At 56.3% G+C, this 12,378-nt stretch overlaps 1 protein-coding gene across 1 annotated transcript in view; it reads left to right on the forward strand.

Annotated features, from left to right (window-relative positions):
• Positions 1-12,378, forward strand: part of ANKRD52 (ankyrin repeat domain 52) — a 46,477-nt gene that overhangs the window by 11,382 nt on the left and 22,717 nt on the right. Inside the window, exons 8-18 of the mRNA XM_054004607.1 lie at positions 124-336; positions 2,820-2,898; positions 4,191-4,305; positions 5,483-5,565; positions 5,658-5,775; positions 6,522-6,590; positions 7,408-7,548; positions 8,215-8,283; positions 9,112-9,223; positions 10,334-10,405; positions 11,488-11,616. Coding sequence (XP_053860582.1) covers positions 124-336; positions 2,820-2,898; positions 4,191-4,305; positions 5,483-5,565; positions 5,658-5,775; positions 6,522-6,590; positions 7,408-7,548; positions 8,215-8,283; positions 9,112-9,223; positions 10,334-10,405; positions 11,488-11,616 — 1,200 coding nt within the window. The remainder of the gene's footprint in view (positions 1-123; positions 337-2,819; positions 2,899-4,190; positions 4,306-5,482; positions 5,566-5,657; positions 5,776-6,521; positions 6,591-7,407; positions 7,549-8,214; positions 8,284-9,111; positions 9,224-10,333; positions 10,406-11,487; positions 11,617-12,378) is intronic.

A 12,378-nucleotide genomic window follows, 5' to 3' on the forward strand; every position in this document is an offset into this window, starting at 1 on the left:
CCACAGACCCAATGGACCCCACAGACCCCAGAGATCCCCTGGACCCCACAGACCCCATGGACCCCACAGATCCCACAGACCCCATGGACCCCACAGCCCCCACAGCCCCCGTCTGTCCCGCAGATCGACGAGCCCAACTCCTTCGGGAACACGGCGCTGCACATCGCCTGCTACATGGGCCAGGACGCGGTGGCCAACGAGCTGGTCAACGTGGGGGCCAACGTCAACCAGCCCAACGAGAAGGGCTTCACCCCCCTGCACTTCGCCGCCGTCTCCACCAACGGCGCCCTGTGCCTGGAGATCCTCGTCAACAACGGCGCCGACGTCAACTTCCAGGTCAGGGCTTCGGGGGCAGCGGGGCTGGGCTGTGGGTGCAGGCCAGGGGATTGGGGTTTGGGGTCAGGGGAGGTGTTGGGGTGTGGGTTCAGGACAGGGAATTGGGGTTTGGGGTGAAGGAAGGTGTTGGGGTATGGTTATAGGTGAGGGGATTTGGGTTTGGGGTCAGGGAAGGTGTTGGGGTGTGGTTATAGGTGAGGGGATTGGGGTTTGGGGTGAAGGAAGGTGTTGGGGTGTGGTTATAGGTCAGGGAATTGGGGTTTGGGGTCAGGGAAGGTGTTGGGGTGTGGTTATAGGTGAGGGGATTTGGGTTTGGGGTCAGGGAGGTGTTGGGGTGTAGGTACAGGTCAGGGAATTGGGGTTTGGGGTCAGGGAAGGTGTTGGGGTGTGGGTACAGCTCAGGGAATTGGGGTTTGGGGTCAGGGAAGGTGTTGGGGTGTGGTTATAGGTGAGGGGATTGGGGTTTGGGGTGAAGGAAGGTGTTGGGGTGTGGTTATAGGTCAGGGAATTGGGGTTTGGGGTCAGGGAAGGTGTTGGGGTATGGCTCCAGGACAGGGGATTGGGGTTTGGGGTCAGGGAAGGTGTTGGGGTGTGGGTTCAGGACAGGGGATTGGGGTTTGGGGTCAGGGGAGGTGTTGGGGTGTGGGGTGCAGGCCAGGGGATTGGGGTTTGGGGTCAGGGGAGGTGTTGGGGTGTGGGTGCAGCTCAGGGGATTGGGGTTTGGGGTCAGGGAAGGTGTTGGGCTGTGGGGTGCAGGCCAGGGGATTGGGGTTTGGGGTCAGGGGAGGTGTTGGGGTGTGGGTACAGGTGAGGGGATTGGGGTTTGGGGTCAGAGAAGGTGTTGTGGTGTGGTTATAGGTGAGGGGATTGGGGTTTGGGGTCAGAGAAGGTGTTGTGGTGTGGTTATAGGTGAGGGGATTGGGGTTTGGGGTCAGGGGAGGTGTTGGGGTGTGGGTACAGCTCAGGGAATTGGGGTTTGGGGTCAGGGAAGGTCTTGGGGTATGGTTACAGGTCAGGGAAGTGGGGTTTAGGGTCAGAAGGTGTTGGGGTGTGTGTACAGGTGAGGGAATTGGGGTTTGGGGTCAGGGAAGTTGTTGGGGTGTGGATACAGCTCAGGGAATTGGGGTTAGGGTTAAAGAAGGTATTGGGATGTGGGTACAGGTGAGAGGATTGGGGTTTAGGGTCAGGTAAGGTGTTGAGGTGTGGCTTCAGGAAGGGAATTGGGGTTTGGGGTCAGAGAAGGTGTTGGGGTGTGGGTACAGGTGAGGGGATTGGGGTTTGGGGTCAGGGAAGCTGTTGGGGTGTGGTTATAGGTGAGGGGATTGAGGTTTGGGGTCAGGGAAGGTGTTGGGGTGTGGTTATAGGTGAGGGGATTGGGGTTTGGGGTCAGGGAAGGTGTTGGGGTGTGGGTTCAGGACAGGGAATTGGGGTTTGGGGTCAGGGAAGGTGTTGGGGTGTGGGTTCAGGACAGGGAATTGGGGTTTGGGGTCAGGGGAGGTGTTGGGTTGTGGGTTCAGGACAGGGAATTGGGGTTTGGGGTGAAGGAAGGTGTTGGGGTGTAGGTACAGCTCAGGGGATTGGGGTTTGGGGTCAGGGAGGTGTTGGGGTGTGGGTTCAGGACAGGGAATTGGGGTTTGGGGTGAAGGAAGGTGTTGGGGTATGGTTATAGGTGAGGGAATTTGGGTTTGGGGTCAGGGAAGGTGTTGGGGTGTGGTTATAGGTGAGGGGATTGGGGTTTGGGGTGAAGGAAGGTGTTGGGGTGTGGTTATAGGTCAGGGAATTGGGGTTTGGGGTCAGGGAAGGTGTTGGGGTGTGGGTACAGCTCAGGGAATTGGGGTTTGGGGTCAGAGAAGGTGTTGGGGTATGGCTCCAGGACAGGGAATTGGGGTTTGGGGTCAGGGAAGGTGTTGGGGTGTGGGTACAGGTGAGGGGATTTGGGTTTGGAGTCGGGTTGGGGAAGGTGTTGGGCCGTGGCTGATCCCCTCCTGGGGGAGTTGTTTTTTTGGGGTGGTTTTGGGTTTTTGGGGAGGTTTTGGGCTGTGGCTGAGCCCCTTCAGGGAGTATTGGGTTTTTTGGGGTTGTTTTGGTTTTTTTGGGGTGGTTCTGGGTTTTTGGGGTGGTTTTCAAGTGTGGCTGAGCCCCTCATGGGAGTGTTGTTTTTTTTTAGGGTGGTTTTGGGTTTTTTGGTGTGTTTTTGGGGAGGTTTTGGCTGTGGCTGAGCCTCTGCAGGGGATGTTGGTTTTTTTGGGGTGTTTTTGGGATTCTGGGGAGGGTTTGGGCTGTGGCTGAGCCCCTGCAGGGAGTGTTGGGTTTTTTGGGGTTGTTTTGGTTTTTTTGGGGTGTTTTTGGGTTTTTTTGGGGTGTTTTTGGGGAGGTTTTGGCTGTGGCTGAGCCTCTGCAGGGGATGTTGGTTTTTTTGGGGTGTTTTTGGGATTCTGGGGAGGTTTTGGCTGTGGCTGAGCCCCTCCTGGGGGTTCCTGCAGAGCAAGGAAGGGAAGAGCCCCCTGCACATGGCGGCGATCCACGGACGCTTCACGCGCTCGCAGATCCTCATCCAGAACGGTCAGTGGGACCTTCCTGCCTCATCCCGGATCTTCCCGGCGCTTCCAGGACCTCCTGGGAGCTCAGGGAGGGGGTTCAGACCCTCCCAAGTCATCACCCAAACCCCCCCGGGGGGCTCTTGTGGTGTTTTTCCCAATATTCCCGTCATAAAATTGCAATATTCCCATATTTAATCCAAACATTACTGTGAGATCCTCGACTGTTCCAATATTTTTCCCAATATTCCCATCAGATCCTCCAATATTCCCATATTTAATCCAAACTTTCCTGTGACATCCTCGAATATTCCAATATTTTTCCCCAATATTCCCATCAGATCCTCCAATATTCCAATATTCATCCCAAAATTCCTGCCAGATCCTCCAAAATTCCAATATTTTTCCAAATACTCCTATCAGATCCTCCAATATTCCAATATTTCCCCAAAATTCCCATCAGATCCTTCAATATTTTTCCCAATATTCCCATTACAGCCTCCAAAATTCCAGGATTTTGGATCTGGCGGTGTCCCCGGGGTGGAAATTCCAGGATTTTGGATCTGGGGTGGGAATTCTGGGATTTTGGCACTGATGCCATCCCTGGTTTGGAAATTCCGGGATTTTGGAGCCCAGGGCTGTCCCTGGTTTGGAAATTCCGGGATTTTGGAGCCGGGGGTATCCCTGGTTTGGAAATTCTGGGATTTCAGAGCCCAGGGGTGTCTCTGGTTTGGAAATTCCAGGATTTTGGAGTGTGGAACCATCCCTGGAGTGGGAATTCCAGGATTTTGGAGCCCAGGGTTGTCCCTCGTTTGGAAATTCTGGGATTTCAGAGCCCAGGGCTATCACTGGGGTGGAAATTCCAGGATTTCAGAGCCTGGAACCATCCCTGAGATGGGAGTTCTGGGATTTCAGAGCCCAGGGCTGTCCCTAGTTTGGAAATTCCAGGATTTCAGAGCCTGGAACCATCCCTGGGGTGGGAGTTCTGGGATTTCAGAGCCCAGGGCTGTTCCTAGTTTGGAAATTCCAGGATTTCAGAGCCTGGAACCATCCCTGGGATGGGAGTTCTGGGATTTCAGAGCCCAGGGCTGTCCCTAGTTTGGAAATTCCAGGATTTCAGAGCCTGGAACCATTCCTGGGGTGGGAATTCTGGGATTTCAGAGCCCAGGGCTGTTCCTAGTTTGGAAATTCCAGGATTTCAGAGCCTGGAACCATCCCTGGGGTGGGAGTTCTGGGATTTTTTTGGATCTGGGGTGGGAATTGCGGGGTTTCGGGGCCTGGAATGTTCTGGAGCAGAGCAGAAGCTGTCCCCTGCAGGCAGTGAGATCGACTGTGCTGACAAGTACGGCAATACCCCCCTGCACGTCGCTGCTAGATACGGCCACGAGCTGCTAATTAGTACATTAATGACCAATGGTGCTGACACTGCCAGGTGAGCCCTTCTGGAACCTTCTGAGGGGGCCTGGGGTGGTCTGGGAGGGTCCTGGAAGGGTTTCCAGAATGTTCTGAGCTCGTGGAAGGGTTTCCAGAATGTTCAGAGCTCCTGGAAGGGTTCATGGGATCTTCTGAGAGGGTCCTGGAAGGGTTTCCAGAACGTTCTGAGCTCCTGGAAGGGTTCCCAAAGTGTCCCGAGAGGGTCCTGGAAGGGTTTCCAGGATGTTCTGGATTCTTGCTGGGTCCTGGAAGGGTTCTGGGGTGGCCTGGGCGGGTCCTGGAAGGGTTTCCAGGATATTCTGGGTCCTGGAAGGGTTTCCAGGGAGTCTTGGGCTGCTGCTGGGTCCTGGAAGGGTTCTGGGATGTTCTGGGTTCTGCAAGGGATCCAGTTTCCTAATTTCCAATCCGAACCTCCTTGGTTCAATTTGAGGCTGTTCCCTTTTGTCCTGTTGTTCCCTGGGAGCAAATCCCAGCTCCACCTCAGGGATGGGGACCCCAAACCTCCCTGGGCAGCTCCAAAGCCTGAGCAGCTTTTCCATGAGGAAATTCCTCCTGATGTCCACCTTGAACCTCTCCTGGAGGAATTTGGGGCTGTTCCCTCTTTTCCTGCTGTTCCCTGGGAACAGATCCCCATTCTTCTCTCCCATCAGGGAGTTGTGGGGTGGAAATTCCCCTCTGAGCCTCCTTTTCTCCAGGCAGTTCCAGAGCCTGAGCACCTTTTCCATGAGGAAATTCCTCCTGATGTCCACCCTGAACCTCTCCTGGAGGAATTTGGGGCTGTTCCTTCTCCTCCTGCTGTTCCTGGGAGCAGATCCCAACCCCGCTCTCCCATCAGGGAGTTGTGGGGTGGAAATTGCCCTCGGAGCCTCCTTCCCTGCAGGCTGAGCCCCTTTCCCAGCTCCCTCAGGGCCTCTCCAGACCCTTGTCCTGCTGCTCCAGCCCTTCCCCAGCTCTGGCCACGCTCCAGCCCCTCGATGTCTGTGCGGCCGGGAGGGCCCAGGGCTGGACCCGGCACTGGGGGGGTCCCACCAGGACAAAAGAACTGCCCAAGGAGCCAGAGACCCCAAAGAAGTTCCCAACCCTTCACAGAGGATCCATTTCCTCGCTGGCAGCCGCTTGAGGAGGGTTTTAATCCCAAAATTCCCGAGCCCAAACTCCTCCCTGCTCCCCCGCAGGCGCGGGATCCATGACATGTTCCCTCTGCACTTGGCCGTTCTCTTCGGATTCTCCGACTGTTGTCGCAAGCTGCTTTCCTCAGGTGACCCTCCCCGCCCTGTCCCCGTGCCAGCCACGCCCAGGTGACCCTTGGGGACGCCCAGGTGACCCCGCTGTCCCCTGTGCCACCCCCAGGTCAGTTGTACAGCATCGTGTCCTCGCTGAGCAACGAGCACGTGCTGAGCGCCGGCTTCGACATCAACACCCCCGACAACCTGGGCAGGACCTGTCTGCACGCTGCTGCTTCCGGAGGGTGGGGACATGGGGACACACCTGGGGACATGGGGACACCTGGGGACAGCCTAGGGACACCCTGGGGACACCTGGGGACATGGGGACAGCCTGGGGACAGCCTGGGCAGGACCTGTCTGCACGCTGCTGCTTCCGGAGGGTGGGGACATGGGGACACCTGGGGACAGCTGGGGACATGGGGACAGCCTGGGGACACCTGGGGACATGGGGACAGCTGGGGACACCCTGGGGACATGGGGACAGCCTGGGGACACCTGGGGACATGGGGACAGCCTGGGGACAGCTGGGGACATGGGGACACACCTGGGGACATGGGGACACCTGGGGACATGGGGACACACCTGGGGACATGGGGACTCAGGAACCCTGGGATAGCCTGGGGACAGCCTGGGGACACCCTGGGGATATGGGGACACACCTGGGGACAGCTGGGGACATGGGGACAGTTGCTGCTCCCGGCTCTGAGCGAGGGCACGGACCTGCTCCCTGCGTGTGTGAGGGAGACGCTGCTGGTGGGGACACTTTGGGTGACATGGGGACATTTTTGGGTGGCATGGGGGACACTTCGGTTGTCTAAGGGACACTTTGGGTGGCACGGGAACACTTTGGGTGCCTGGGGACATTTCTGGGTGCCATGGGGACACTCTGGGTGCCATGGGGACATTTCTGGGTGGCACAGGGACATTTCTGGGGACACGGGGACATTTCTGGGGACACGGGGACACTCTGGCTCTCTCCCTGCTGCAGGAATGTTGAATGTCTGAACCTGCTGCTGAGCAGCGGCGCTGACCTGAGGAGGAGGGACAAGTTTGGGAGGTGAGCGTTGGCACCCCCGGGGCCACCTGGGCGGGGACGCTCCCGATGTCCCCAAATCCCAGAGCCACCAACGGCCCTGGGGGCTCCAAACCCCCCGCAGGTCCTGGAAGGGTTCCCAAAGTGTCCTGGAAGGGTTCCCAAAGTGTCCTGGAAGTTCTTGGGGTGTTCTGGGAGGGTCCTGGAAGGGTTCTTGGGATGTCCTGGGCTCCTGGTGGGTCCTGGAAGGATTTCCAGGATGTTCCAAGTTCCTGCTGGGTCCTGGAAGGTTCCTAGGGTGTCCTGGGAGAGTCCTGGAAGGGTTCCTGAGGTGTTATGGGAGTCCTAGAAGGGTTCTTGGGGTGTCCTGGGCTCCTGCTGGGTCCTGGCAGGGTTTTCAGAATGTTCTAAGCTCCTGGTGGGTCCTGGAAGGATTCTTGGGGTGTCCTGGGCTCCTGGTGGGTCCTGGAAGGGTTTCCATGGTGTTCCAAGTTCCTGCTGGGTCCTGGAAGGTTCCCAGGGTGTCCTGGAAGGGTCCTGAAATGGTTTCCAGGGTGTTCTGGGTCCTGGAAGGATTTCCAGGCTGTTCTAAGCTTCTGCTGGTCCTGGAAGGGTTCTCGGTGTGTCCTGGGCTCCTGCTGGGTCCTGGAAGGGTTTCCAGGATATTCTATATTCCTGGTGGGTCCTGGAAGGTTCCTAGGGGGTCTTGGAAGGGTTTCCAGGACATTCTAAGCTCCTGATGGTCCTGGAAGGGTTCTTGGGTTCCTGCAGGTCCTGGAAGGTCCCCAGGGTGGGTCCCTGAGGCCGTGCTGACCCCTTTGCCCCCTCCCCGTGTCCCCAGGACCCCCCTGCACTACGCGGCGGCCAACGGCAGCTACCAGTGCACGGTGACACTGGTGACAGCCGGGGCCGCCGTCAACGAGGCCGACGGCAAAGGCTGCACCCCCCTGCACTACGCGGCCGCCTCGGACACCTACCGCAGGTGAGCGGGCACCGCGGGCACCGCGGGCACCGCGGGCACGGGCACCGGCCTGGCCTGGCACTGGGGGGGCACTCTGGGCATTGTCACCAGCCTGGCGTGGCACTAGGGACACTGCAGGCATTGGCATGGCCTGGCATGGCACTAATGGCACTGGGAGGGGCACCCTGGGCATTGTCACCAGCCTGACATGGCACTGGGGGGGCACCACGGGCTTTGTCACCAGCCTGGCGTGGCACTAATGGCACTGGGAGTGGTACTGCAGGCATTGTCACCAGCCTGACGTGGTACTGGTAGCACTGGGACTGGCACCGTGGGCCTTGGCACCAGCCTGACATGGCACTGGGGACACTGTGGGCATTGCCACCAGCCTGACGTGGTACTGGTGGCACTGGGAGTGGCACTGCAGGCATTGTCACCGGCCTGACATGGCACTGGGGGGTCACCCTGGGCATTGTCACCAGCCTGACGTGGCGCTAATGGCACTGGGGGTGGCACCATGGGCATTGTCACCAACCCGAGGTGGCACTGGTGGCACTGGGGGTGTCCCTGTGGGCACTGTCACCGACTTGGGGTGGCACCCTGGGCACTGTCACCCACCTGTGGTGGCACTGGGGGTGGCACCCTGGGCACTGTCACCCACCCGCGGTGGCCCCGGTGACATTTCAGAGCTGAGGCTCACTCAGGAGCCAGCGAGGAGGAGCCCCTGAAGGAGTCCAGGCTGAAGGAGGCGTTCTTGTGAGTGCTGGGATGGACTGGGAATGGACTGGGAATTCCATGGGTGTGGACTGGGAATTAACTGGGATTTAACTGGGAATGGACTGGGAATTTACTGGGAATTCCATGGGTGTGGACTGGGAATGGACTGGGATTTAACTGGGAATGGACTGGGAATTCCATGGGAATGGACTGGGAATGAACTGGGAGTTCAATGGGGATTTAACTGGGATTTAACTGGGAATGGACTGGGAATTTACTGGGAATGGACTGGGAATTCCATGGGAATGGACTGGGAATGAACTGGGAGTTCAATGGGAGTTCAGTGGGAATTAACTGAGATTTAACTGGGAATGGACTGGGAATTTACTGGAATTCCATGGGAACGGACTGGGATTTAACTGGGAATGGATGGGAATGGACTGGGAACGGACTGGAAATTCAATGGGAATTTAATAGGAATTCACTGGGACTTTACTGGGTATTCCATGGGAATTTACTGGGAATTCAATGGGAATTTACTGGGAATGGACTGGGAATTTGATGGTAATTTAAGTGAATTTGCTAAATTTTACTGGGAATTTGCTGGGAATATTGCTGGGAATCTGACAGCAACTTTGCTGGGGATTTACTGAGAATTTCCTGAAATTTTACTGGGAATTTTCCTGGAAATCTGCTGGGAATTCCTCTCTGCAGATCCTCAGGGAGAAGGAACCACGTGCTGTCATTCCGGGCCAAACCCGCCCCTCCCTTCCAGCACCCTCTGTGGGATTTTGGGGCTTTCCCTATAGATTTTCCAACCTTTTCCTTAATTTTTGGGGTTTTTTTTTGCCTCTTTCCCAATTGCAGCTGTTTGGAATTCCTGCTGGACAACGGTGCTGACCCCTCCCTGCGGGATAAGCAGGGCTACACCGCCGTCCACTACGCGGCCGCCTACGGCAACCGGCAGAACCTCGAGCTGGTGAGGGCTCCAGGAGAGGGGAGAGCACCCAGGAAAAGGGGGAAAATCATCCAGGAAAAGGGGGAAAATCATCCAGGAAAAGGGGGAAAATCATCCAGGAACTGAGGGGAAATCATCCAGGAAATGAGGGGAAATCATCCGGGAAAAGGGGGAAAATCATCCAGGAAAAGGGGGGAAATCATCCAGGAAATGAGGGAAAATCATCCAGGAACTGAGGGGAAATCATCCAGGAAAAGGGGGGAAATCATCCAGGAAAAGGCGGGAAATCATTCAGGAAATGAGGGGAAATAATCCAGGAAATGAGAGGAAATCATCTGGGAAAAGGGGGAAAATCATCCAGGAAAAGGGGGGAAATAATCCAGGAACGAGGAAAATCATGCAGGAAATGAGGGGAAATCATCCAGGAATTGAGGGGAAATCATGCAGGAAAAGGGGGAAAATAATCCAGGAAAAGGGGGGAAATCATCCAGGAATTGAGGGGAAATCATGCAGGAAAAGGGGGGAAATCGTGCAGGAAAAGGGGGAAAATAATCCAGGAAATGAGGGGAAGTCATGCAGGAAAAGGGGGAAAATAATCCAGGAAAAGGGGGAAAATAATCCAGGAAATGAGGGGAAATCATCCAGGAAAAGGGGGAAAATCATGCAGGAAAAGGGGGAAAATAATCCAGGAAATGAGGGGAAGTCATGCAGGAAAAGGGGGGAATCATTCAGGAAAAGGGGGAAAATAATCCAGGAAAAGGAGGAAAATCATCCAGGAAATGAGGGGAAATCCCCCAGGAAAAAAAAAAGAAAATTGCCAGAAAAAAAAGAGGGAGAATCTGAGCTGGAGAGAAAACTTGACCTGAGAGAAAAGCGGGGAATACAAGGCAGGGAAAATGGGATTTTTGGGAAAAATGGGATTTTTGGGATAGCAGCAGCCCCAGGCAGGTCAGGGATGGGATGTCTCATCCCTGGTTTTTGGGAGGTTTTGGGGTTTTTGGGAGGTTTAGGCGTTTTTGGGAGTTTTGGGGTTTTTGGGAGGTTTTGGGGTCGGATTTTTGCCCTTCTGCAGCTCAGGGTGGGGTGGGAAGCCTCGGGATCAGTTCAGGATTTGGGGTTTTGCCCTTGCAGCTCCTGGAAATGTCCTTTAACTGCCTGGAGGATGTGGAAAGCACCGTTCCAGTCAGCCCTTTGCACTTAGCTGTGAGTTCCTAAGGGTCCTGGAAGGGTTCCTGAGGTGTCCTGAGAGGGTCCTGGAAGGGTTTTCGGGGTGTTCTTCTGGGTCCTGGAAGAGTTCCTGAGATGTTCTGGGCTCCTGCTGGGTCCTGCATGGGTTCTCAAAGTGTCCTGGGAAGGTCCTGGAAGGGTTCTCAGGGTGTTCTGGGTCCTGGAAGGGTTCTTGTGGTGTTCTGGGAGTGTCCTGGAAGGGTTCTGGAGGAGATATTTCTGGTGGGGACATTTCTGGGTGCTTAGGGGGTACTTTGGGAGACACTTCTGGGTGCCTGGGGGACACTCTGGTTACCTGGGGGACAGTTCTGGTTACCTGAGGGACACTTTGGGTGCCTGGGGGACACTCTGAGTACCTGAGGGACACTCTGAGCACTTCAGGGACATTTTGGGTGCCTGGGGTACACTCCTGGTTACCTGAAGAACATTTTGGGTACCTGAGGGACACTTTGGGTGCCTGAAGAATACTTTGGGTGCCTTGGGTGACACTCTGGGTGCCTGAAGGACACTTTGGGTACCTGGGAGACCTTTCAGGGTGCCTGAAGGACACTTTGGGTACCTGGGGGACATTTTGGGTACCTGAGGGACACTCTGAGTATCTGAGGGACACTTTGGTTACCTGGGAGACCTTTCTGGGTGCCTGAAGGACACTTTGGGTACCTGGGGGACATTTTGGGTACCTGAGGGACACTTTGGTTACCTGGGAGACCTTTCTGGGTGCCTGAGGGACACTTTGGGTGCCTGGGTGACACTCTGGGTGCCTGAAGGACACTTTGGGTACCTGGGGGACATTTCTGGGTAGCTGAGGGACACTTTGGGTGCCTGGGGGACATTTCTGGTTGCCTGAGGGACATTTTGGGTACCTGAGTGACACTCTGAGTATCTGAGGGACACTTTGGTTACCTGGGAGACCTTTCTGGGTGCCTGAGGGACACTTTGGGTGCCTGAGCAGCACCCTGGGCACCACTTCCCCCTGCCAGCTGGGTGTCCCACGAGCTGTGACCTGTGTCCCCTGTGTCCCCTGTGTCCCCTGTGTCCCCTGTGTCCCCTGTCCCCAGGCCTACAATGGTCACTGTGAAGCCCTCAAGGCGCTGGCCGAGACGCTGGTGAACCTGGACGTGCCGGACCACAAGGGCCGCACCGCGCTCTACCTGGCCACGGAGCGCGGCGCCAGCGAGTGCGTGCAGGTGGGTTGGGGGGCCCTTGGGGGTCCCCCGGGGGTCCCCAGGGCGGGGGAGACTCCACACGGCTCCCGAGGGTGCTAATTAGGTGAGGGTTAATTGGAGGTGATACCCCCAGGAGCAGCGTGGTTTCTGAGGGAGAGGGAGAGAGGGGCCAAGAGGCAGCACTGACACAACGATCTCAAGCTGAGTCAAGGGAAATTGAGGTTGGATATCAGGAAAAAGTTTTTACAGAAAGAGTGATCAAGTTCTGGAATGTTCTGCCCGGGGAGGTGGTGGAGTCACCATCCCTGGGTGTGTTTAAAACAAGCCTGGATGTGGCACTGGGTGCCAGGGTGACACTGGGTGCCTTTAAAAATCAAGGGAACAGACAGCAGCAAGGAGACTCCACACGGCTCCTGAGGGTGCTAATTAGATTATGGTTAATTGGGGGTGATACCCCCAGGAGCAGCGTGGTTTCTGAGGGAGAGGGGGGAAAAGGGGAGAGGCAGAGAGGAACCAAGAGGCAGCACAGACACAACCAGAGCTCACAGTGTCAAGCTGTGCCAAGGGAAATTGAGGTTGGATATCAGGAAAAAGTTTTTACAGAAAGAGTGATCAAGTTCTGGAAGGTGATAAAGTTCTGGAAAGTTCTGCCTGGGGAGGTGGTGGAGTCACCATCCCTGGGTGTGTTTAAAACAAGCCTGGATGTGGCACTGGGTGCCTTTAAAAATCAACAGACAGCAGCAAGGAGACTCCACACGGCTCCTGAGGGTGCTAATTAGGTGA

Source organism: Vidua macroura, unplaced genomic scaffold (assembly GCF_024509145.1).
Source record: "Vidua macroura isolate BioBank_ID:100142 unplaced genomic scaffold, ASM2450914v1 whyUn_scaffold_107, whole genome shotgun sequence".
NCBI classification, from domain to species: domain Eukaryota; kingdom Metazoa; phylum Chordata; class Aves; order Passeriformes; family Viduidae; genus Vidua; species Vidua macroura.